Here is a 24,732-nt window from a genome sequence, read left to right as displayed (position 1 = left end):
CAAAGCGCACGCCATAGTGTTAATGATGATTACGATGATCGTGTTTATTCATCTACAGAGGTGGAAAAGGTAGACAAGAGTTGAATGAGTGCGATGTCACGGGCTGCAGAGAGCGCGAGCCCGGAAGAGCGAGGCAGCGAGGAAGAAGAGGGAGAGTGGCGAAGAGGGTTGAATAGGAGGGACAGAAAAGCGAGAGCCTCCCGTGGTTTGTTTAAATGTCAATCCAGTTGCTGATCTGATTGATCGCGTCTCTTTGTCAGTGTGTGTGTGTGTGTGTGTGTGTGTGTGTGTGTGTGTGTGTGTGTCAGCGAGTGGGTTTCTACCAGGCGTCCTCTTGCTATAGTTTATGTGGGACCATATGTAATATATGTAGTAAACAATATGCTGCTGCATGGAATTAAACTGAATACATTTAGCTTGGTTAGACGCCCCTTTGGACTGAGAAATACCCAAATCAGTTAGAAGAATGAATCAAATCTGATGTACTTAATGGAAATGAATGAAAAACCCCAAGTAACATCTCAACAATTACAAACCTGTAATCACATCCAAGATTTAAGAAAAATAAAGTTTGTTTGTTTGCTTAATTCCTGAACGGCACTTAGCGCTTCCATGCAATCGTCCACTATAATCAATCTAGTAAATAGGACAAATGTTTTGACAAAAGGGTGTTTTCAGGAAACTACCAATCACGCTCTGCTCTGCTTTGAAGCGCGGTTCAAATAATATGGGAACAATTGCTGTGTGTCGTGTGCACAGATGTGTTTCCTGAATTTAAAACCGCCAAGGGGCTGGATAAATCAAGCTGTTTGTTATTATTCATCAAGCAAGGACGGGGAGAAATTGGGTATTGTCTCTTAATAGCTGGATGGAAACGGGGATGGAAAGAAACCAAACAGAATATGCAGATCGCAGTAGAAAATCAGTTGTTTTCTTTTGCCGTGAGGAGGAATCTGTTTGGTTGTGGTGGTGGAAATCCTCTGACAAGATAATAGGGGACAGGAAATGAAGGAAAAAGGGACGAGGGTGATTAAAAAGGAGGTAGGAAGACGCACGCACACTGGCAAACACGAACAAACACGCACACAACGCAGGGTGTTCAGTAGGAAGTTGTTCATCCCCTGTTGCAGCCAATGAAACATTAAGTGTGTCACTCACCGTGGTGTGTGTGTGTGTGTGTGTGTGTGTGAGGTGTCAGGTTATTGCCCTCGCAGAGCCCCTCCTCACTTGTGTGTGTGTCTGTGTGCATGGGTTTCGTACGTGTCATTGGCATGCACGGGCTCCAGTTTGTGTTTGCTTTTTGAAGCCCTCTCATGTGTAAAATGATTCTTCACACTCGATAAGCCCGACTGCGGGTGCTAATCTGATACAGTAACTTTGCCCGGGCCGCGTCTAGACACGCGCGTTTGGTAGTTTTGTTTGCCGCCGAAAGAAAATCAATGACCAACGGTCTGCAGATTAAAGGCACACGTCAAACATGCACACGTCAAACACGCAGTCCGATGGTGCAGAGGGATACGCTGTAGTATGACAGTGTTTCCCGCCGTGTTTCCGTAGCACCAAAAACCCCTCAATATACCCGCATGCTGCGACTCTCCTGGCACAGAGGTGTCACCAGAGTTTGGGATGTCGGAAACCAACTTTCTGGCCTGCCGAGCGGTTCAACATCCCAACATGGCAGCGCAGGTTCTGTCTCTTTCTTCATCTGCTACTGTCCCGTACTGGCTGCTGTTTTTATGATGACACGGCTGAAATGACAGTGTCCACGGGCCAAATGGGATGGACTGTCAAGCTTCAGGGAATGACAGGGGATTAGTGGTTCTCTCCCCTTCCTGCTGTTATGGAGACATTTTGTTATGCAGCGAAGCGCTACCTCTTTGAAGTATGCCTCGTTCCACATGTCACAATGGAATGAAGAATATTAAGGGAGAACATATAGATTGCTGTATATGCAACTGATGTTAGGCCCTTTTTATAAAGCAAACCCTCCCTGCGGGTGGTCCCCTATCTTCAGAGCTCTTCGGCGGATGTCCCGAGTACGAAAGGTCACATAGAGAGTAACATAAATAACCCAGCTTAGCTTACAAGGACGTTTAGCCATCGTGCAGGCAATCAGCCTGAATAACTAACTACATCATCTGACATTGATTTTCAAACAAGTTCGTAAGATTGAAGACGTTCTGGGAAGAAGCTGAAATTTCCAACTGAAACCAAAAGGTCTTGATTAACTTTTAATGGGACCAGGTAGGTGTGAACAAGGGCGTAAAGACAGAAACCAAGGAGATATATTTAGAACGCAGTCTTCTGTGTGGCCTTTGTGAGTTGTTCAGCGGAGCAGAGCAGGGATTAGCGCTGAATTTGGTATCGGATTTTCTCGGAAACTGAGCCTGCGGTAAAGGGAGTTGACAGTCCACAAAGGGCGTCAGAACTTGATCTTTGTGACTGTCCTCACTCCCTCCGTCATCCCAGGCTCAGTCTCCCTGCGGTATCTTTAGTTCTACCTGTCTACGAGACGAGCTCCCTTCGGTTCCCCTCCCCACCCCGAGGCTGCCTCTCTTTAAGCAAAACACTCAAAACACCCCGGGGAAACATATAAACGGAACCGAACTTCAGAGGACTTGTACCACTGTTTGGTCCAATCATGTAATGTCAGATATTTTAGTGATGACACACAAGGAGCGTGTACATTGAAACGTTTGTTGGCCTGTTAGCTGAAATGAGCCAGAACACATCACAGTAAGGACCATAGACATAACACTTACTGTACTTTCTTGGAAGCACAACGTTTAGGAATTGCATGAGGTCATAACAAAATTTAAAAAAACGAAGCCATATCTTCAGCAGGTTTCTGTGTTTTGATTTTCTAAGATTAGGAAAGGAGTAATAGGAAGCCATGGGTAGAATGGGGAAGGGGCCGGGCAGGTATGCGCCTTTGAAGGGCTGCTGAAAGAAACATCAGCTCAGCAGCAGCACAAGAATGTGAGAAGAAAAAGTACAAGGGGCAACCTTCTCTCCCCAGAGCCAATAACAACTGTAGGATATGAATGTTGAAAATTGTATATTTCAAAAATCACTCTTTATCCATAAACAAAGCCCTTACAAGGGCAACATAATGCTACTACTGTCTGTTATTGCATCTTCATCCCTTCTAAAAACAGGATACATGTAATGAAAATACAAACACCGACATTGTTTCAAGCAAGACAAACACTCTTAAGTGATAAAACCTAATGGCAGTACATCAGTTGATAAAGGTAAAGTCGTGGGCAAGTCATGGGCTTACCGCTTCATTCCCTCTGTATTCATCCAAAGACGGGATTGATCGGTAGGCGATTCAAAGAAGACAACATGAAACAGCAGATGGAAGCTCATTGCTAGACTGGGTTTTCATATTCGCACCGAGTCGGATCGGGTATGTCACTGATTATCCTGCCGCAGGTGTGTTGCTGCCGCCATAGTTCAAATCTGACTGCGCTTCCTGTCTGCAGCCTCACAGTTGGTTTCCCAGGTCCGTGCACCGCACAAATCCATCCCACGGTGGAAAGTCCTTGATTCTTGATTCTCTCATCAGCACATTTTCAATACCATATTGTCTTGCTTGTGCACAGAACCTGAAAAACACTTAAGTCTCTTTTAGAACATTTTGCCCCCACCTGGCCCCAGACATCAGATTTCCTCCAAAAACCAGACACTGTTTACGAAGAGCAATGCAGACAAGAATCCTGCAGAGCTGTCACAGTGAATCAAGATATATAATCAAAGCTGTGCTTTCTAGTGGATTTGCAGACATCAGTTTTCATCAAAACTCTTTAGAGATGCTTCATCCGAGGAGGTGGGGAGAGAACTCCAGACGGTCAAAAACAAGGGAGGGAGTCAATGTAGGTAGAAAAGAGGAAATAGTGTCAGATGATATGAGACAGAGGGGAAAAGGGAGAAGTAGCAGAGGATTCCATTTAACTAAGGCTTTTAAGTACAATACATGGATAATGGTACAACAGGAAGGATGGTTGGAATTAAAGAAAGAAAAAAAAACATTTTAATGTCACAGTTCTAATTTGGGTTGAGTTTTTGGGGGATTGCACAAGTCTTTTAGCATGACACAGTATTTACCCTCCTAATAACATGTATCTGGCAGCAGGTGGGGTCCCGGCCAGGTTGAGGAAAGGGACGCTCACAGAGCTGAGTCACTTTTTGTGGATAACACTCAAGACATTTATTAGATTAATCTACACGAGTGTTGCAACCTTTGTTTTGGCAACCAAAAGAACACACAGTTATTTTTCAACTGGCAAATACAGAGCTGGAAAGAGGGGTGTTGCCAAAGTTGTCGAAGTGCCAAGACGCTCCGATTTTAAGGGGAGCAGAGTTGCGATGACGTCACGGCAGCGTAATGCAGGTTGTCATGAGTGCCGCATGTTTCCCTTGATGGGGAACGTAGCTTTGGCAGTGCCACCTGAACCCACAGCAAGGGCGCAGATGGTAAAATATTGAACAGCATTATGGAGAGGTCAAAAGAGAGCCAGAGAGATTGGAAAGAGAGAGAACAGAGGAGACGTTGGCAAGCATGTAGAAATGGTTTCCGATGGAACAAATAGCCCATCAATGGCCCATCACTGCTTTACCTCTCCTCCCTCCCTTTCCTCTGCAGTACACATCTGGCCAAAGTGCATCTGTGATCTAACTGTTTCCCTCTGATGAGGGACAACACATCAACATTCTCAGAAGACCTAGCTGGCAACACAACTAATTTATCATGAACATGAAACCAAACGAAAATAGCTCACTGGCTCCCCTCACTTGGACCGTGCCAGCAGGCTTTCAGTACCGGGGAGAGGGGAAAAACGTGTGTGAGACAGGAAAAGTGAGTAAGACAGACAGGTTCCTATTTAGACACAATGCAATAAAGCACCCCGAGGCCAGCGTGCATGGAGAGGACACCCTTTCTCTGCCTGGAGCTAAGAGTCCTGTAAATGCATGCAAATCTTTATACATATATATATATATACCCTGTTCAACCAGGTTGGCCTGCACATGCTCCTTGGATCCCCAGCAGTTAGAGGGATGCATGCTCTGCAGGGGGAAAAGCAATCAGCCATCAAATAGGAATTATCTTACAGCAAAAATAGTAAACGGATAAATGAAACTGGTCTGATGCATCCGTCCACTTTTAGCAGAGCCGCGAATATAAGCACGGTATCTAGCTGGTTACCCAGTCAGTCCTGTAAAGATATAACAGTGTGCAGCTACTGATAAAGAGAGTTTTATTATCTCTTTTTATCTTGAAGGATAACAGCTAACTGCCCACTGAACTCCCCGGGGTATCAAACTATAGCTGCTCCATACGCCACCCTCTTTTTCATCCCTCTTCCAACCAAATCCTCCCCATCCTCCTTAAATCCACCCAATACTCAGGTTCTCCCCCTTATCTCCCAGCCAAGCCCGGGCTCTCTCTCCTCAGTCCTCTGGATGCCCCCCCCCCCCCCATTGACCTTCTTTATACATCCATTTCCGGCCGACCAAACATCTCCGCTAACTTCTCCCAACTACTCGTTCATCATCCTTCCTCCCATGGGGGCTGTGGCTGCCGAGGAAGACACTGTCTGTCCCCGTAAAGAAATATACACACAGAGAATCCGAAACACACGCTGCGAGGCCAAAGTAATGGCAAATAGCTGACCACTGACGTAACTTAATGTAGCTAAGCCACAGCTTTGGGGTTAGGAACGAGCTCCATTAACAGAGAGCAGAGCCGGCTGACTGGATGCAGCTGTGCGCCACAGAGCCTGATCACAGGCACGTTGACTCATTCTGGTCACCTGCGATGCAGCGCGAGGCAGAGCAGAGCTGCTCGACCCGAGAGGAGGGGTCACGTTCATTTGAGGTGGAAGTTACGAGCTGCATATCAAATTACACATGAGTAACGTGTGTGTGAAAAGAGTGACAGACAGAGAGGGACTCTTATGAAGAGCCAGCTAGACCACATGGATGACTAATAATTAGTATAATTATCAGGAGTATAATAAGTGTTGTGATTTGACAGAAAATGTTGTTTACGTGTTATTTACCTACTTCACATCGCCTTAATTTCCTTCCAAGGGACGGTAAGGAAGGTGGAAGTGGGGAGGAGGCGCAGGTTAGGTGGAGTAGGGGAGCAAAAACTGATGAACCAAGTAGCAGGCTAAAATTTAAGACCTGACGGCATAAAATTACAAGGCATGATCAATCAAGCTTTTTTTTTTTATTGCTATTCTTCTGTATGCCTGAACCTGTTATTCATTTCTCATACTTCCTGCCTCTCACGCTTCTCACGCACACCGTCTCAGGATATCCCGCTGTCGTCATCAGATCAGCTGTTCTCATCGGCTGGTCACGTCAATCAAGTAGCAGAGCAATACAACAGCATTGTTAGACCATCGCCTCGACGGCTTCAATTTTTAAATAAAGTTGTCCCTCTGCCTTAATACAATAGAGGTGAATACAATATCTGTGGTGCTCAAAGTTTGGAGCTTTTTCCATTATTGTGGATTATGAAAACCTGCTGTGAAAAGTTTTCTAGAGTTCTGTGAGCTAGAGTTCAAGGGTCTCTGGTTCTGGAAAGAAAAAGCTGGGATTGAATTTTTGAAATGTGCTTTCTCAATGCTGTCTGCATCCTTACATTAAATTCCATATACCTCATTTGTATTGGAATGGTGGAGCAAACCTCGGAGATAGATATCGATAAACTAAGCTAATAACTCACCCCAAACCATCTCTATGGCTTAATAGAAGGCGAGAGTTTTTGTTTCTGAAAGTTGGGTGAACCAACCCATCTCTGCGTGGCAGACCGGGCTCCTTCACAGGTCTATACAGGGCGCACATTTCGCCCCGTAAACCCTGGAATGGCCGGTGATTCCTTGCGGCATCTCTTTCTCTCTCCACAAACTTTTGAACATCTGCCTCTTGGGCCGGTTCCAGCGGCGGCTCAGAGGGGACTCAGCAGGGGTGACAGAGAGAGAGTGTGTGTAGTAACGTGCAGTGATGACAGCTGATGGTGAGGTAAAGTGAGGTAAACAGTGCAGAAGATGATAAGAAAAGGCTGGTCTAGGGTGTTGAAACTCTACAAGAACGATTGATTACTTCTAAACTCTGCGTCAGTGACTGATGATGAGTTAATGAGGGCCAACCGGCAGAGGCCAAAGTACACACGTAGTAATTCCCCGCGCGGTTCACAAGCTACGCCATTGGATACGATTGTTGATTCCCGAAGGCAACTGAATCTATAAAAAGGGCCTCACCACCAAGAAAATATTTTAAACAGAGGAACATTTTTGTAACTTTCTCACAGAATTGGAGCCGTGATAAATTGGCATGGACTAATTACAATCGGATGTGCCTTTTGTTGACCGCGTCAGAGAAAGAAGGCGAGCTGGGAAGATTTGTACAGTAGTTGTGAGCAGGTCGCCGCTCATCAACAATGGAGTCTATCTGCTGCTCTTCCTGCAGCTGCCAGGCAAGTGCTTTTAATAATGAATATGCTCAAAAGGAAATAAATGGAAAAAGAACTGATGGTTTGTTTTTACCAGGTGAAACTAGCGTACAGGGTTTATGTTCACTATAAATGAGGAGAAGCCAAAAATAAGCCAAATTCTATAGACAAAATCACATTGAAAGAACCAGAGTATTTTTTCCCCAATGTTCATCAATTTGCCTGTTTCCCTTGACCTTTCTAGCCTGACTGTGCAGTAATGACACACACAGGTCCACAGGGAATTCTCACACTCACGTTTAAGTCCTTGTCAGACAGCGTGCGGCGCGGAGCCCACATGCATACGCTGAGCACAACTTAATAAAGTTACAGGTCAGTGGCAACAGAAAGTGCTGTTGCCACCTGGTGGTGGAAGGCAAAGCCGAACGTCGTTATTTAATGTTGCGAGTAAGTTGTTCGTGCAGCGTAAAATTGTTAAACAAACGTATGGATCAGTGAGCTTCGTTCCCAGCAGGAGGCAAAAGAGCTTCCGTCTTTGAAGCCGAGGCAAAGAATCAACATAAAGCTTAACAATGAAAGGTCCTGTTTTATGAAGCCGTTGCTGCGTTGCCAGCTTATAAAGTACACAGAGCAAGTCCTGCTATACATTTTACCCTCAGGAAAGTGTGTATATAGTTGTAAAATCAACCTTACCTTTAAAACGCATTTGACAAATGTTTCACACTCAAACCAAGAAAGCCCGATACGGTAGATATTTCTTTATTGATCATATTTGTGTTGTACAGTATACGTAGCCGCCCACAGATTTCATTAAAGAGTACATTTCATATCTGGTTTGAGGAGCTCTTGCTTGGTCAGACTAAAATACATACATCACTTTATAAGTACAATTGATCTGATGTGAACACACACAACAGTATATTTATATCAAGCAACCAGATATTTAAGATATTGTATCGAAGCACATTTTAGTTGAATAAAAAGGCTGCAAAATAATCTGAATGTGGAAAATAAATAATGATGCAGAGTGGAAAATCCACAGTCATATCGGGATATTCTATATACTTCTAAACCGAACGCGTGTCAGGCCACAGTAGGTCACTTTCATATTTTCTCAATACAATTTGTAAGACCACAGACTTTCAACTGAATAAACCCGATGAGCTCTATCAGTAAGATGCATTATCTGGAAGTGAAAATGGAATTTGATCAATGGTAAACCGAAGGTCATCACTATATGTGAAACACAGGTGTGGCTAAACACCTAAAACCAACAAAAAAGAGGAAATGTTGTGATGCCAGCAAGAGGACTCAGCGCTATGGCAACAGACGTGCACGGACAACCTGTTGAGTCTGAGCAAGTGTGTGTGTGTGTGTGTGTGTGTGTGTGTGTGTGTGTGTGTGTTTAGAGCTCGGATGTGAGCGACCCTTTACTCTGAATGACCCTCATGATGGACTGGACCACCTCGGATGTGGTGCCCTGACCCCCAAGATCAGCTGTGTGCAACTGCAAAACAGAAAGAAAAAATAAACAAAAACATATTTTTATATACGTTTTATTTTTAATCTATGTATGTATACTTACCCTGGTTTCATTCATAGTACTGAGGATGGCATTTCGGATCATGCTTGCGTAGTCATAAAGCCTGGACACACACAGGAGCAGGACTTGTATTAAGACGCATTTAATGGTAAACCACAGTTACAGCATCACATCTCCGATGGAACCACAGGAAGGTGAGCAGTTCAAGCATGAAGAGGAGAGCTTACTTAAGGTGGTCCAGCATCATGCAGCTGGCTAGCAGCATGGCCGTTGGGTTAGCAATGTTCTTTCCCGCGATACTCTTCCCCGTGTTCCTTGTAGCCTGATAGACACAAATGCCGAGTCATAGTCATAATATATCATTGTTAATGTCATATTTTAATAACATTTCATGATACATTTTCAAAAAAACAGACATCACCAGGATTGGGAGGATTACTTAAAAAAATGTATTCATTATAATTCATAACCTGTAAAAAAACAAAAATCACAACATTAAAGATATGTAACAGATTTCCCTTTGGATTCAACCCCAAATAACGACAAAAGAAAGATGCTAAAATGTCACCCATATTTTACATAAGGCAGAATCAGCATTATAGTACAGTGCAAGTTCTGACATCCAGCTGTGAAAATACTGTTGTCGTCATCCAAGGACTAATCATCTGGCATATTAGTGTGGCCCGGTTTGAACTTGTAGCAGCAGCAGTACACACTTTAATCAAATTAAAATCAACCGACATGAACATTTCCTGGTTGGTGTTGACTTGTACTGTGATGTTGTTCCCCTTTATGAAAATAAGGCCTTTAAAGACTTGTGTCGGGAAGTGTTTTGTGTGCACAGGGTAGTAAATCATTTAAAAATCCTAAACCTTTTATTTGATATCTCAAATACAAAACGCCATTACATGCGGCCTCCCAGTATGTCTCACTGACCATAACTTCACCAAACACTCACCGTTTCAAAGACCGCATAGTCACGGCCGTAGTTGGCCCCAGGCACGAGGCCCGGCCCCCCCACCAGGCCTGCGCACACGTTGCTCACCACGTTGCCATACAGATTGGGCATCACCATCACATCAAACTGTTGGGGCTTGGACACCAACTTGAAGACAAACAAAAGTAGTGGTTGGATAATTTAGAGAAAGGCACCTTTACAAACAAAGGCGTGTGTCATTTTATCCTTTGTCACCTGCATGGTGGTGTTGTCCACAATCATGCTGTCAAAAGTGAGGTCTGGGTAATCAGATGCCACTTCCCTGCAACACTGAAGGAACAGACCATCGCCCAGCTTCCTGTGTGAGGAGAAAGGCCAAACTCAGCATTTCCCGCGACAAGAAACTCCGAACATCAGGAAAGATTCAGGTGCCTTAACGGTTCCGTCTCAGTAACTCACATGATGTTGGCCTTGTGCACGGCAGTGACCCTTTTACGACCTTTCTCCCTGGCCAGTTGGAAGGCATATTCTGCAATCCTCAAGGAGTTGGTTCTGGTGATGATCTTGAGAGACTCCACTACGCCAGATACATTCTAGAAAAGGGAGGCAAATGACTGACAGGTCATTCTTCAGTGTAGGAGGTAACATCAGGAAGTACCTGCACGTCGCTAATGTGAGCGAGTAGAGGTGGACACACACACACACACACACACAAATAGTTTTCTTAACTGTCATTTTTCTCACAATATATTAAAAAATAATGCTAAGCAGTATTGAAGATAAAAAAAGAGGAAATTACTTGGAGATCAAACTTAAAGAGGAAATTAGTTGTTTATGGAAACCGCATAAACATGTTTCGGGAGAAAGAGCATCGATTGGGTTTATGTTCGGTCTGACCTCGTGCTCCAGATTGCTGTACTCTCCCTCGGTGTTCTCCCTGATGATCATTATGTCAATGTTCTTGTGGCGAGTTTGAACTCCAGGCAGCGACTGGCAGTGCATCACATTGGCATACAGGTCTAAACTTGTGCTGTTAATAGATAATACATGGACAAGAGAGAGAGAGAGAGAGAGAGGTGCGGGTTGTGGTATCAGAAATAAACAATAAGCCAACGGACATTAGCAGACACAAAGGCACAAATGATGGAACAAATGTAAGCCATCGGACAAAAGAGAGCTCATGTCAAGGGAACTGAGCATGTCTTTCTTACCGTAGAAGATTATTTCTGGATTTGACAGATGGCGCCATGGTATGTTTGGTTTCTATGTTACCTATCAGGAGAGTTAACATTGTTAAACATTAGTGTCATCTCCTTATTATATACTACCTGCTTCTCGCAGCTGTGCTCTGCTTTCATTACACCAGAAGACAGGTCGCTTGCCTTTGAGGGCGACCCCATTACGACGAATGGCAGTGATGGCGTTGTTGATATCATCCTCCGTCTCCACGGCAGAGTTGACGTGAACCACCTCAAAGTCGACCGGGACACAGCAGAATCTGCAGCATGGAGAGAGGGAGAGGGAGAGAGAGGGGGAGAGAGAGAGAGAGAGAGAGAGAGAGGACGCGGAGTCTCAGAACAGTCTGTAATGAACACTCAGAACAGGATTTACTTTTAGTTTGACCGACCTGAAAACCTCTTTGACATGATTGAGCAGCTCTGGACCGATTCCATCTCCGGGTATGAGGGTCACAGTGTGTCTGCCTCCATATTTTGCAGGAGGGGGCTGTAAAATTGACATTTATACATTACCTACACAAAAATTTAAAAAGGAAAAAACTGGTGCTTAATACAAATCACCTTAGGACAAGAACAACAATGCCGTTACCAAACTTAAATGAGGTAATATCCATTATTTGTTAGACGTGATCGGCCAGAACTATTCTACAGTAGGGTTAAAGTCATAGGAAGATATATGTTGTTTTTCTACATCAAACAGGGGCAACATGAATGGGAATGTCTGGCTTTGCTCATCAAGGGATGCGTAGCAGTCGAGTGATCCAGAGTCGGCTACTTACAATGTTGTCCCTCTGTTGTGGACGACGGACAGCAAGGAAAGGAGAAGAATAAGAGTTAGATGGCAGTAGTTTGAAAGCCACATAATATAAGATAATAGGTAGAAGTAGCCAGTATAGAGGTATTATAACCTCTCCTCCGCGAAAGAGTGTGGTAAGCCGGTATTTAGCAGACAAAGGTCACATCAAAAAGTTGCACCCAAGGTGGTACAGCTTGGGAATAGTAAAATGCGTAGTAGGGATTAAAAACAAAAAAACACACAACATTACAGACAACCCACGTTTACTCATTCCAACAAGATTCATTCCCAGAGATGCAATTTGATTGACTTACACTATTTCCGGTCTTATTCTTGTGACTTGACAGAGTTCTACCAAATACCTGAAATACAAAATATAGAGAGATTAGACAGCGCGTTTGTGACTGCATTTCACCATCACGGGGTCCAATTTCATCAGCAAAACTCAAATCCAAGCAACTCTGTATGCGCGCAGATCAGAAGGCGTGGAAGAAGACTGCTATAAACGTCATATTTACCACATGACCTTGTGTGCATGAAATAGCCACAGGCCGTAAGACAACATAACACTTTTATTCGAAGTCAGACAACACCAGCAACGTTAACAGGCAACGTGGCTACAGCGAAGCCTCGAGTCTTACTTTGGCCGTATTTCCAAGGCGTCCACCCAAGAATGGATGAAGGATTTTGGACATCGACATCGCAGCAGTGTGGGCAGCCATCTTGACGAACTGGTCTCGTGCCCGATCGGTAGGCGCTGTGCACGCGCAATATTTACAATGTTTTATTTTGTTGGCGCAAAAACCTATCAATTTTAAATAGATTGTGTTGTGGCAATGTACGGGGATTAATACGTTTGATTATATGTCCGTTCAACAATAATAATAAAAATGTAATTAATGATTTATAGAGTTTATAAATCTGGGTCACGTGATCAACTTCGCGCAGACTCAGTGGGGACAGTCCGACACGGAAGACGCGACAGTTTGCGATAGACATTTTTTTCTTTCTTTCTCCATGCTTTTTGAAATCCGTGAGTGAAGTTATTTAGAGTTAGCGTAAATGTTCGACTGGCGGTCGTTGACGAAAGCTCGCCTGCACGCTGAAAGCTGAAATTGTAGGGACGCCTCGATGGGGAAATCGCGCAAGAAGTAGCGAAAGTCCCTCGCGGCGCGCGAGCAACAGCTCCTCTTTAGCGTTTCAACCAGCACAGCAGCAAAGACGACGAGGGCAATAACTGTCACGTTACTCCCCCGCAGCGTGGAGGCAGAAGGTGAGATGTCTTGTTTGTTTGTTTTATAAGTGGTTTGTGTTGTTGCCATGTTGTTGCCATGTGTGCGATGTGTTTGCGGCTCCTGTCATCCGTGCACGCGTTCTCACCACGGAACCGCCTTCAATGGCCACTGTGTGAAATGGAAGCTTAAAGTTAGGCATGTCACAGTAAACTTTGAATGAAGTCACCCCTACATTAGCAATTAATTAATTGTATTTGCTAATGTTAGCAAATGGAAGGGTCAAAGTATTATTCAAACGCCCCACTTTGGTGAAATAATAACGTTATCTATCTATTTCTTCAAGAATATCCATTTCGTAAAACCCTTGCATGAAATCAATAACGTTACATTATACTCAATGAACTTGTCATTTTTTTCATAAATTTAAACAAAACATATCCCAAATCAACTACAGCTGTCAAACTCACATCACCTTTTTTAATGTAGCTTTTTTTCTTCACGTGTGTGTGCAGGTCTATGAGACGTTGAATCATGCGATTAACAGGTTGGTTATAGTTTTTTTTTTTTCCTTCTATGTTTGCACATCTCCCAAAATCCTCATGTTCCTTGGCTTCCCTGGTGTGCCGTGTGTGTCTTGCAGCCCCCCTCAGAGCTGCGGCCGTGCTGCTGTTGGTGGGGCTCACCTGGCTGCTGGCCACCTCGCTGTTCGGAGGGCAGGCGGGTTCCTCTGTGCGCAGCTTCTTCAGCGGTAAGACAAGGAGTCGTCAGACGGTGACTGGATGGACTGGAAATGACTTGACAACAATATATGTTGCTGTGCTTTACGTGAGGATTTGAAAGAAATCATGATTTAGTGTCTGCGCTGTTGACATCACTGCGGTCGCTGGGCAACGGCGATGAGCGTTATTTTGCCGTTTGAATTGATAAAGACCGTTCGTGCCGCTAAAAGATGAGTTGCAAAGGGTGAGGAGTATGTGTAATATTCGATGAAACAAAGCCTTTATGACATGACGTTAGTTCACTACAGTGCGAAAATTCTGCATTTTTCAGGTGCAAGCGAGAAGCCAACAGCTGGTAAGTAAAAAAGAAAAACATGATATAAATGTTGTGGCTGCTCTTACTTTCAAGTATGATCACGTTGTGGCCTAATCGTATTCCTAGTGACAGTTGACTATTGTACCGTGCATTCCAGCTGAGCCCCGCCCTCGAAAGTACAAATGTGGACTTTCAGCTCCTTGTCCCGCAAAGCATCTGGCTTTCCGCCTGGTGTCTGGTGCTGCCAACGTCATAGGGCCCAAGATCTGTCTGGAGGACAAGATGTGAGATTCAGTGCTCGCCGGGTTCTTTCTGTTCGTCAATGTCTTTGTCTCCCTTCTAGTCTTCCTTTTTTATTTTATTTTTTTGGTTTCACACTCTGTTCTCTCCCCCCCCCCGTGCTGTCATAACCAGGCCTCCAAGCCTGTCTGGGGAGCTGAATGCAAGTATTCTTTCAGTCTGTCCATCCCCCCATTGCTTTGTTTTTGTCTCAAGTCCTGGTTCTTATAATAATAAAAGTTGTTGTTTCTCGTGTGTGTGTGTGTGTGTGTGTGTGTGTGTGTGTGTGTGTGTGTGTGTGTGTGTGTGTGTGTGTGTGTGTGTGTGTGTGTGTGTGTGTGTGTGTGTGTGTGTGTGTGTGTGTGTGTGTGTAGGCGGGCGAATGTGCATAAAGCAAGATGGTTTTCTCCTTCAGTGCCTCAGCTAGCTGTTCAATCATTTGTGTTTCTGTCCCCAAGGTTAATCAGCAGTGTGAAGAACAACGTTGGCAGAGGACTCAACATCGCCTTGGTGAATGGTAAGCGTGTCCTCATTCCCTTTTACCGGTATTGCTGCATTAATCATTTGAGCTCCTGTTGATTATGTTTCGATAACATCCAATGTTTCTTTGCTCCAGGAGTGACAGGAGAGCTGTTGGATATAAAGACCTTTGATATGTGGGCAGGAGGTAATACGGACCCGACACTGATGTGTGATGCATATTTCACGTCTGGTACACAGTGCTGTGCAACAGGACGCGTCTCACCTGATGTACGTTTGCAGATATTTCTGACCTGTTGAAGTTCATCCGGCCGCTCCATGAAGGAACACTGGTGTTTGTGGCTTCCTTTGACGATGCAGCTACAAAGTAAGAATCCACTGTTTCAATTCAACAGTCTCTTTTCCCTTTTTAAGATGCAACTCAATGCACAACCGATAAAATGTCAGCTGAAGCTAAAATATGTTTTAGGTTGCAACTTAGGAAATATTTCCTATTGCAAAAGTGATTGTTGCTGCTACGGAGTCTTTTTTTTGTGTATATATTAGGATCAACGTCTAACTTGTCTGATAAACCAACAGCTGATGTCTATTTGTCCATCTGCTCTTCTTATGCAAGTCAAAATAAACATATTCTCCACTTTTGTAAGATGAAATACATTGTGAGGTAATTTGCATGAGGTATACGCTGTATATCTTTGAAGTTTAACACTGGGAAAGAGCAAAGCTGCTGCATGGGATCCGACCTTTTGAGTTCTAGTCTGTCTGATACCAGACAAGGTTAGCAGAGCAGTTACAGATTTGTTATTTGAAGACAAAACCCTGTGGGTAACGATAAGCCACTGTGGTGCCGCCGGGAATCACAAGTTTATTTTGCTAATTGCATTTAAATCCGGCAGATAATTAATTTGTTAATGAACACTTGGTGCCTCTTGGGCTGAATAAAATCCATTAACCTCAGAACGTCTTGTGTCTTAAAAGCACATCGGGGTTGTGAAGTGGTTGAAGCAGACAGATCATGTTGAAGCCCCTGAGAGATGTGATTGGCCGGCGTTTTATTAAACCCAAACAGGGGAATAAGCACCGGATTGAAAGCCCCTTTGGTAAATGGAAATACGCTTTTCTAGTCTCCTCAAAGCGATTTGCATGTCAATCTTCACCCGGTCACACGCGCACACTCGCTGATGGCAGAAGCTGCCGTCCAACATCTAAATGTTCACTCACACACACACACACACACTGACGGCGGCATTTGGGGTGTAATACCTTGCAAAATGACACTCCCATTGTGCAGACTGGAGGGGTGGAACCCACGTGATAACGCTGCTTTCTGGCTGACAGGATGAACGACGAGTCTCGGCGGCTGTTTGAGGATCTGGGGAGCACGGCCGTGAAGGAGCTGGCCTTCAGAGACAGCTGGGTGTTTGTCGGAGCCAAAGGCATCGAGAATAAGAGTCCCTTTGAGCAGGTACGTGACTATCAATGCGAACCCGAGGCCATGGGGACTGATCACCAGCTCCTTTTGAGGTGACCCTCATGCGCCGGCGGTGAAGGGCTTAAAGATGTAAAACACGAATCCGTGTGTGTTCAAATGAAGTACTGTGAAAAAGGACTGCAGACGATATCATAAAGGTTACCTGCTTCTAATTAGAATGGTATCAAGATACAGGCGCTTCAATGTCATGAACCTGTACGATTATCACAAGAATATTATTATTATATTCTCTTTATATTGAACACTGTAGATAAGCTATCATGGTACAGTTCATTGTTCTTTTTTGAAATTAAATATCCATTAATTCTCATCCATTTTTAAATTTATATTACCAAGATAAGCCCTCAGATAAAAACAGGCTGTGAAATCGTCCGTTTAATGCTGGTGAAGGCCGTCCTGATCCCAGTCCGCTCGGTTGACATCGGTTCTGTTTTCCCGCCGCTGTTCCCATCAGCGGATGAAGAACAGTAAGACCAACAACAAGTATGAAGGCTGGCCCGAGTCTCTGGAGATGGATGGCTGTATTCCCCTGCGGCCGCCCCTGGAAGGGTAGTTCTACCTGACGCTCTCTGGCACCCAGCAGCAGCAGCGGCTCCCAATCAATGTTCACAAAGCCAGAGAATGACTGACACACCCTCCTGTGGATTGGAGCCACAAACTGCATACCCCCCCCCTCCTACCCAGTTGACTGTAAGGATTTTTCTTGGGACTTAATATAATTTAAAGTGTTGTTAAACTTGTTAGGAAGGAATTGTGCTTTAAGCTTTGAGACATTTTGGAGCAGACAGAATATTGACGATGTTTGTGTCGGTTAAGACCAGCGTGAGACGCCAAATGTTTGTTAACCAAAGCGTAACAGTGACTAGTGGACGAATGCAGCTGGAGCAGGTCTTTCCCTCTCTGCAACCTTGTCTGTAAGGTGACAATGTTCAGTGCACGACATTGGATGTTCAGCAGGCAAAACACACTACACCTAATCCAAGTCAGCATATATATATATATATACAACATGTCTGCTACCTTAGTAGTTTTAATGTCCTACCAAGCATCTGTAGGCAGACTTTAGTCCGGTAATATCCGTTCATTGTGTGATGCATATTTCTTATATGATATGATCTTATGTTGAGTGTCAGCGGCCATTGCATACTTTGAACTTGACGCACTGCCCTTAATGCTCGCCACATGTTTACAGATTGCTTCGGACATATCTGACCTATAGGTCATTTTTCCTCAGATAAAGCTATTTATTTTAATACTTTATTAGCAATCCCCAGTGATTCATAGTGTGGATTCATCATTAACACCGCCCGGGGTTTTAATGTTGTCTTCGGCCTGCCAACAATCCTCCAACCTGTGTGCTTTATTTAAAGATTCCACTTGTGTGGTTGCCTCTGTGTTGTTGTTTTTTTGTTTTTACATTTAATGTATCCATCTGGCATCTTACAAGCATAACATTGAAGGATATGTATACATACATATAATATATAACATGAACTTTAGCTGCCTTATCTGAATTGTTTTATGTTACCTTTCAGTGTAAAGATTTTATACAAAGCATCGCAGTCGGTCTTTCTAATAAGAATAATAAACATGGACAACACAGTGTGACTGTTTCTCGTGTGGCTCCGCAGTGGAGTCAGCCGACATGCTCGTGAAATACGCCAGAGGGCGACAGAAGTAAGCATGTAGCATGTAGTATGTGTCTCCGGGGTTACTGGGTTCATTCAGCTCTGGGCGTTTGTTTCACTAAGCGATATTCCGGGGTGGCGATAAACACCGCGGACGGGACGGACAAAGGTAGAAGGGTTGATTCAGTGGCATCACAGAAGCACGTGGAATCTGAGAGCTGAAAAGTAATTCATAGAAAACATGAACCTTTTAGATGGCGCCGTTTGGCTGTTTTAAGTGTCTTTCAAGTGTCCTTAAAGAAGTCGGGATTTTGAGTTGCGTGTTTATAAATTGGTACAGTGATTTAAGTTACCATTGAGGTTTAACATGAGAAACAAATGTCACAACATTCTCTGTAAATTACGAGCACTTTCTATTTTGATTTAAGGGTAATATGTTTGAGTCCCAAAAATATTATCAAGTTTTATAAATACTATAAAGATAAATTATGCACAGACAATGTGAATTAATGTCACACAAGGAACTGTAGTATGTACCATACCTAATTTAGCTCCACCTGCACTAACTACAAGAGTAAAATATGCACATATTAACCTCATTTATGTATTATAACTCCGTAACAACAATTATTGGTATGGACAAATCTACTTTTGATACTACACTACTAAGTGTGTAATCCACTCAAGTGTCAAGTTGAAATGGAGGACCTTTGCTTGTAACAATATTTTTACAGTGTTGGACTTCTTTTATCTAAGTAAATTGTCTTATAACCTCTTTCACTGGCACTCGCGTGAACACGGTAAAACAAGATTTTATGCCTGATCAGCGAGACTAAATAAATTCTACACATATGTGAAATGGGTTACCTATCATATGGGGGAAAAATGGAGGCGAGGCACAGCTGGTCTCTAGCTGCCTAGTGCGTCTCCTCTGTTTGACTACAAGAAGTCAGCAGTTTTCATTAAAAGATCCTTGATTTCATTCTAAAAAAACATTAATAGCACATGTCAACAGAGGAATTTTAATATGAATAACATCACTTTCTTTTGTAATTGCATGACACACACACACACACACACACACACACTGACACACACACACACACACACACACACACACACACACACACACATATATATATATATATATATATATATATATATATATATATATATATATATATATATATATATATATATATGTCTACATAGACTTCAAAAGCCTTTACTGGTTATAGCTTTACCAGCTGCTGTATTGGTAGTGGACTTTTACGAGGCGCCTGTGAACGCAGCATTAAAGTGCGTTAAGAGGAGGCTGACGTGAAGCCGTCGCACCAGCGCCCCCTCGTGGCGGAGCGAGGCACCTGATCGATGAGGAGCGCGGTGCCGAATGAGAGCAGACAGCGCGCGCTCGGCGGCTACACACGCGAAACCTGCCGTCGTGCGTTGCAAACGATGCGCGTAACGTACTGATGTTATTCGGTCGCGCGTTAAATGGCAAGACGCACAACTCGGAGCCGGTAAACCGGGCGGCGAGGGTGAGGATCTGTAAACCCCCTCACGGCCACCATCGCGTGAATTACACGCTCTGTGCCTCTCACGCGGACCGAGGCGCGACGGCTCCGGTGGGGATTTTGGAGCCGACGACGCACGCGACCGGAGCTTATGAAAACACATGAGGACAAATACAAGCGGAAGGCGTAGACATTTTTTTGGAAAGCTTTTTTTTGTAGCCTAAATGCATTTTTTCCCGTGGCTGTAAAACTATTTTTTTGTAGGAAGAAAGCCCGGTTTAATGTTCTGTAAGGTTTGTGAAAAAAAACGGAGGAATACTAACACATCAGTCAGTTATCTATCTGGGCTGAGCGGGTCGTTTTATTTTAATTTTAAATAAGATACCGCTGGACCGGCGAGGTACAGTGTCTCATCCCGGTGAGTAGCGTGTGTTATTCCATCTGCAATCCCAATAGTCGTGTTGTATTATTCCAGGACGTACGGTTGTATTATTTTGAGACTGGCTCATTAGGTCACGTGTTTATCCTCCCGGGGCGCTTTATTGTGCTGATTTAAACGATGCACCGCTCGAGTCAAGTGCAGACCCGCACGAGGACCACGCCGACGGGCCCTGGATCATAACACGTTCACCACGTGATGCGGATGATTCGTGTCGGCGCGAGGCGCTGAAGGCCAGGAGAGGTCTTTCCTTTTTTTTATTTCAATCATTTGATTTGTGGTAGTGGTCTCGCTCGCCATGCCGCGGTCTCGTATGGTGACTGTACTTCTCAGAGTCAGCTGATCCGCCGGAGAGCCAATGGCTGCTCTCACCGAGCCGCGGCCTATAAATAATAAACCTAAAATGCATGTCTGCATTCAAAGCGATTGCCCACAGTATGTATATGTAAAAACAATATATATATATTATTGTTTAGAGGTGTACTGCCTTGTCATTTGTGGAAAGTGGAAAATGGTTTTAAAGGGAGCAATTTAAGAGATCCTGATCACCTTTTCCAGCCGACAATACTAATTTTCGATTATTAATATCGGCTCTAGATAACTGGTTTGCAAGTATACATATATAGTTTATATAATATGTGGATCAACACTTGGCTGATAAAAGTTCCAGAAACCCTTCTGCAGGAGTCAAAGAGGCTGCAGGAGTAGTAATTTAAGCTACTTCAGCCACATGTAATCCTGACTCATTGGCCCATTAAGGAGCCCTTTGCTCACCTGGAATAAAGGAATCCTTTGGTACGGAATGGATGTGCTCGCTGAGGGGAAAGAAAGAGAACAAAAAGGTGGGGGGGATGACACATGTTCCCTGTGTGTGAACAGTGCCCGCTGTGTCTGTGTGTGTGTGTGCGTGTGTGTGCGTGCTACCTACACTCTCCCATGCTTGACCTGGATTGGACAAAAGTCGTTGTTGGGTTTTCCCTAATGGGAGGAGAACAATCAGCGTGTGTTTGATTCCAGTGGCCGGCATTAGATCTTTTTCTTCAGATCCCCAAACCTGGGAAGACACACATGCTCTCGTTACGTCACCTCACGGGCACATTTGCACACGCCCTGCTTTTTGAACTGCCAGTGCTGTGTTTGGATCACTTCTCAAGACCGGTTCATGGAGGCATCAGCTGTCTCCTCTGGCTCGTCCCCAACATTGTAATGGATGGTAAATCTGCTGCATAATCACAGTTAAAGCTCATCGGCCTCGGGTGGGGCTCTTAGAAGGTTGTCACCGGCCACTTCCTGTGATGTTTCCCGGGCTGACTTTGTGATAGAAGTCCTGCCTGTCTTTTGCTTGTAGCTGCACAGTTCGGATGCTTCTCTCTGCCTCGTCTCCCCAGGTCGCTCGGCCTCCGGCTCCTCTTCAGAAGAGGCTGATACGCAACTGGAGCCATGCTGGACGGATTCAAGTGTGCTTAACAAGCTATCGTGACTAGCAGGTGTTGGTTCAGAGTTGATACAGACAACAGGTTTCTTTTCACACTTCCTTCTCTTTGGCTAAGTGCGCTTCCCTTCCTGGTGTAGCGACACTCTGTCGGTCTCAACAAACAGATGATATGTAAACTATTTAAAGCTGACAGTTGATGGCCGAACTTCGTTAAAAGTTGCAAAGCATTCCCATGTTACGCTCGTGCTCTCATAACATCACACCTGTAATAATTGGGTGAGACCTGCAACCTGTCAGAAGTTTGCAGAAGCGCTCAGGTAAAATGATTGAGAAGGTGTAATAACAGAATTTCTGAAGCATCTATTATCCAAATAGCTGAGGATCTTTTGAGCTGCAGGAGTATCTGTTCTTTGCAATAGGAGCATATTAACTAACAGGTTTACAGCGAAGTGGTTCTTCCTTCTGCTCCGTCGCTGGGACGCTGGACATTCCTACAGAAACCATTCCTCCTCTAATGGAGTCGTGCTTTCAACATCACACAACCGCTACAAGCTCTCCTCTCCTTCCCTCCTTCCCTCGTCTCCTTTCCTCTCCTCTCCACAACTGTAGCTGTTTTTGTTCCGACAAAAATGTAGCTATAGTCGCTGCTTTCATTCACACAAACATGGGCACATATTTTATCAGGCAAAATCCCTCCCAACCCTCTTTTTGTCTGTGCCCCCCCCCCCTCTGTATCTCTCTCTTGTTCTCTTTCACACACACATTTTCCCACCCCCTCTACTAGCTGCCCCCCCTCGCTCCATCCCTCCTTCCCTCTCTCTCTCTGTTTGAAACTCTGCTCCCACCAACTCCGGTCCCTTCCTGTCCCCCTCGCCACTTTTTATTCACTCTTTTCATCTACACTGTCCCCCTCAATTGCAAAAGCGGCACTGTCCGCACACACACACACACACACACACACACACACACACACACAGACACACAGACGCTGTGGCTCGTCCTTTGTTTAGCTGCTTAAATTTCCAGCGGCAGTTTGGTTCCAGGGGATTAATGTGCGTATCCCCATAAAGTAAGGGATGAGACAGGGTGGCAACGTATGGGTTGTGTGTTTTATGGGTTGTGTAGGAGGTATGAGGCTGTGCGTGAACTTTTATTCAGTATAATAGTGTACACGGGATGCAGGGCATTTGTTCTTCTTCTCCTTTAACACAAATAACAAGAAGTCCGAGCGAGAACAAATGCGGCCGTCAGCCCGTTTTTTGGAGAATCGAATAAAAATCACCGGTTTTTGCAATAAAGCAAAGGGGTCACATTGATTTTCACCGCACATTTCAGAACGCGTGAGGCAGCTGCAGGTGTTCTCCCTGTGCGAGAGCCTCACAGGAGCCTAGAGGGCAGACGGCAGTGTGTGTGGGGGGGTGCAGCAGGGCAGATGTTCGGGACATGTGATGGATGCTGCGTCCAGGAGGGAAGAGAAGTCACAGCTTAGAGCCGCCACGTTGGCGTTTGTTATCGCCAACTTCGGTTTACCTCGCTTGCCTGCGTTTTTCGGTCGCTTTCCTGCCGCTCTGGAATGCGGTCTGGGCGGTTTTTATCAGTGTTTGAAATATAGAAAAAGAATGCGTGAGAGAGAAAGCGAGATAGAGAGAATCACAGTTTGTTCAAGCCTGCCGGTGTGTGTCTGATATCTTGTTCTGTGTGTGTGTGTGTGTGTGTGTGTGTGTGTGTGTGTGAGAGAGACAGTGATGGGGCTGAACGTGTTTGATGTACTGTGATAACTCTGTCCGGTATGTCGCTTTCATGGGAACTCCTTGCCCTGGGGACATGGGGGATTAAGCGCCTGTTTAAAGGGCAGCTTCCCTCTCTTTATCGCCTGTTGTTTTTCCCCCTTCATGCCCCCCACATCCTGTGGGCCTTCACCTTTCTGGACTCACTGGTCCCCACCAGGCTGCTCAAACGAGTAGTTAGAAGATGGAGACAGTTTGGATAATTGGTCATTTCATTCACGTTTGATCGTTCATTGGCTCTATACTCTCAAGTGTGAGGTTTTTTTTAATGTTGCTTTTTTTAATTGACGATCTTTTGTCTTTTGTCTGTTGGGTTGACAAAGAAAGGCTCGTTCCAGAACTCATTAAAATTGTGCAATTAATTCTGATGTAAAATATTCATAATAGAGATTTTTTGACCAGTAGAGGCTTTGTAGAGTTTCTGTCGCTCGATCACTGTAATGTGTTGTTCTACAGACCGTCAGGGTCCTGACAGAACTGGTGTGTGTAAATATAACTACACTCTAATAACACAGTACCTTGATTAGTATTTAGGTCACTGGTTTGGCCAAAAATTAGCCCCATTAAAACATCCAGAAAAGCGTCAACTATGTAGGAATGCAAAAGCGTATCTTATTTAGTAAATCACATACTCTAAAGGGCCCTTCAATGTTTTGCGTCACATCACTTAATAATAAAGTTTTCTTGCCGCACAGTATTACGTGTTGAGTGCGCACAGCGTCTGTGCGGAGAACCAGCTCAACTGGAACTCCTCCTGAGCCGGCGTTGGTGTCCGCCCATTGTGTTTTTAACTTGATTGACAGTCACACGCATTGCATGTCAGACTCATTTGCTTTGAGGCTGGAGAAACAACAGGCTCGACGTGAGTGTTAATGGCCGCCTCACAAATGAGATGGACGCTGCTGCGAGCCGCTAGAGGAGCCCCCAGTGGTCACGGTGGGATTTGCTCATTAAAATAAATAAAAAAATCCAGACTCTCTGCCAGGCCTCCGGCAGCGAACAGCCCCTTTCAGGGGCCGAGTTATTCATGTGAGGTCCCACAGGAGGAGGAGAGCTCCACGTGAGACCCAAGCCGCACCAGCGGGCCTCCAGCGGCCCTCGTGTTCACCACTAGAGTGATGTGTGTCCAGTTGTAATCTAATATATGCAAAGTGAGTTTATACCCCGTCCCGCGTTGCACTTTTACTTTCCATTCATGTCACCAGTACACTGCCAGCACAGGCACATTCCTTCAGAGCGGCTTTCTGTTGATGTTAAGAAATAAGCACGCACTCTACTCCCTTTTATGTCAAACTGCTTGAAATGAAGGGGAGGGGGTGGGGGGGCGGGGGGGGGGGCTTTATTGCTTCTCTAATTGGTCGAACCACCCAAGCTATTATATATAATGGCTCCAGGTGTCTTAATGAAACAGCCTCGATACCAGCGATAT

The 24,732-nt window shown here is 44.6% G+C and overlaps 3 protein-coding genes across 8 annotated transcripts in view; 2 read left to right on the top strand and 1 right to left on the bottom strand.

Annotated features, from left to right (window-relative positions):
- Positions 1-8,208: 8,208 nt before the first annotated feature.
- On the bottom strand, positions 8,209-12,745 carry idh3g (isocitrate dehydrogenase (NAD(+)) 3 non-catalytic subunit gamma). 2 transcript variants are annotated; one of them, XM_040192948.2, is made up of 13 exons: positions 12,621-12,745; positions 12,294-12,341; positions 11,963-11,974; positions 11,573-11,670; positions 11,328-11,443; positions 11,157-11,217; positions 10,843-10,975; positions 10,405-10,538; positions 10,201-10,303; positions 9,967-10,113; positions 9,236-9,330; positions 9,051-9,111; positions 8,209-8,972 (listed from the first exon to the last, which is right to left on the bottom strand). In XM_040192948.2, the coding sequence occupies exons 1-13, from the start codon at positions 12,699-12,701 to the stop codon at positions 8,871-8,873; spliced, it is 1,191 nt and encodes a 396-aa protein (XP_040048882.1). In that variant the 5' UTR covers positions 12,702-12,745; the 3' UTR covers positions 8,209-8,870. The 2 variants fall into 2 exon arrangements, with proteins under 2 accessions (XP_040048882.1, XP_077948367.1); XM_078092241.1 differs by lacking the exon at positions 11,963-11,974.
- Positions 12,746-12,889: 144 nt separating this feature from the next.
- fam3a (FAM3 metabolism regulating signaling molecule A) lies at positions 12,890-18,102 on the top strand. The gene is made up of 10 exons (XM_078092243.1): positions 12,890-13,252; positions 13,727-13,758; positions 13,855-13,962; positions 14,265-14,288; positions 14,407-14,533; positions 14,987-15,045; positions 15,145-15,195; positions 15,291-15,375; positions 16,347-16,473; positions 16,955-18,102. Exons 2-10 carry the CDS (start codon positions 13,746-13,748, stop codon positions 17,051-17,053), a joined length of 693 nt encoding a protein of 230 aa, XP_077948369.1. The 5' UTR covers positions 12,890-13,252; positions 13,727-13,745; the 3' UTR covers positions 17,054-18,102.
- A 1,383-nt stretch (positions 18,103-19,485) lies between these two features.
- The window catches only part of wnk3 (WNK lysine deficient protein kinase 3), a 31,138-nt gene continuing 25,891 nt past the window's right edge, over positions 19,486-24,732 (top strand). For all 5 annotated transcript variants that reach the window (XM_078092213.1, XM_078092208.1, XM_078092212.1 and 2 more), the window contains exon 1: positions 19,486-20,060. The gene's annotated coding sequence lies outside the window, so the exon portion shown is untranslated. The remainder of the gene's footprint in view (positions 20,061-24,732) is intronic.

The sequence above is a fragment of the Gasterosteus aculeatus genome, chromosome 2, assembly GCF_964276395.1.
Source record: "Gasterosteus aculeatus chromosome 2, fGasAcu3.hap1.1, whole genome shotgun sequence".
In the NCBI taxonomy this organism is placed as follows: domain Eukaryota; kingdom Metazoa; phylum Chordata; class Actinopteri; order Perciformes; family Gasterosteidae; genus Gasterosteus; species Gasterosteus aculeatus.
This window is presented reverse-complemented; position numbering and strand designations above follow the sequence as displayed.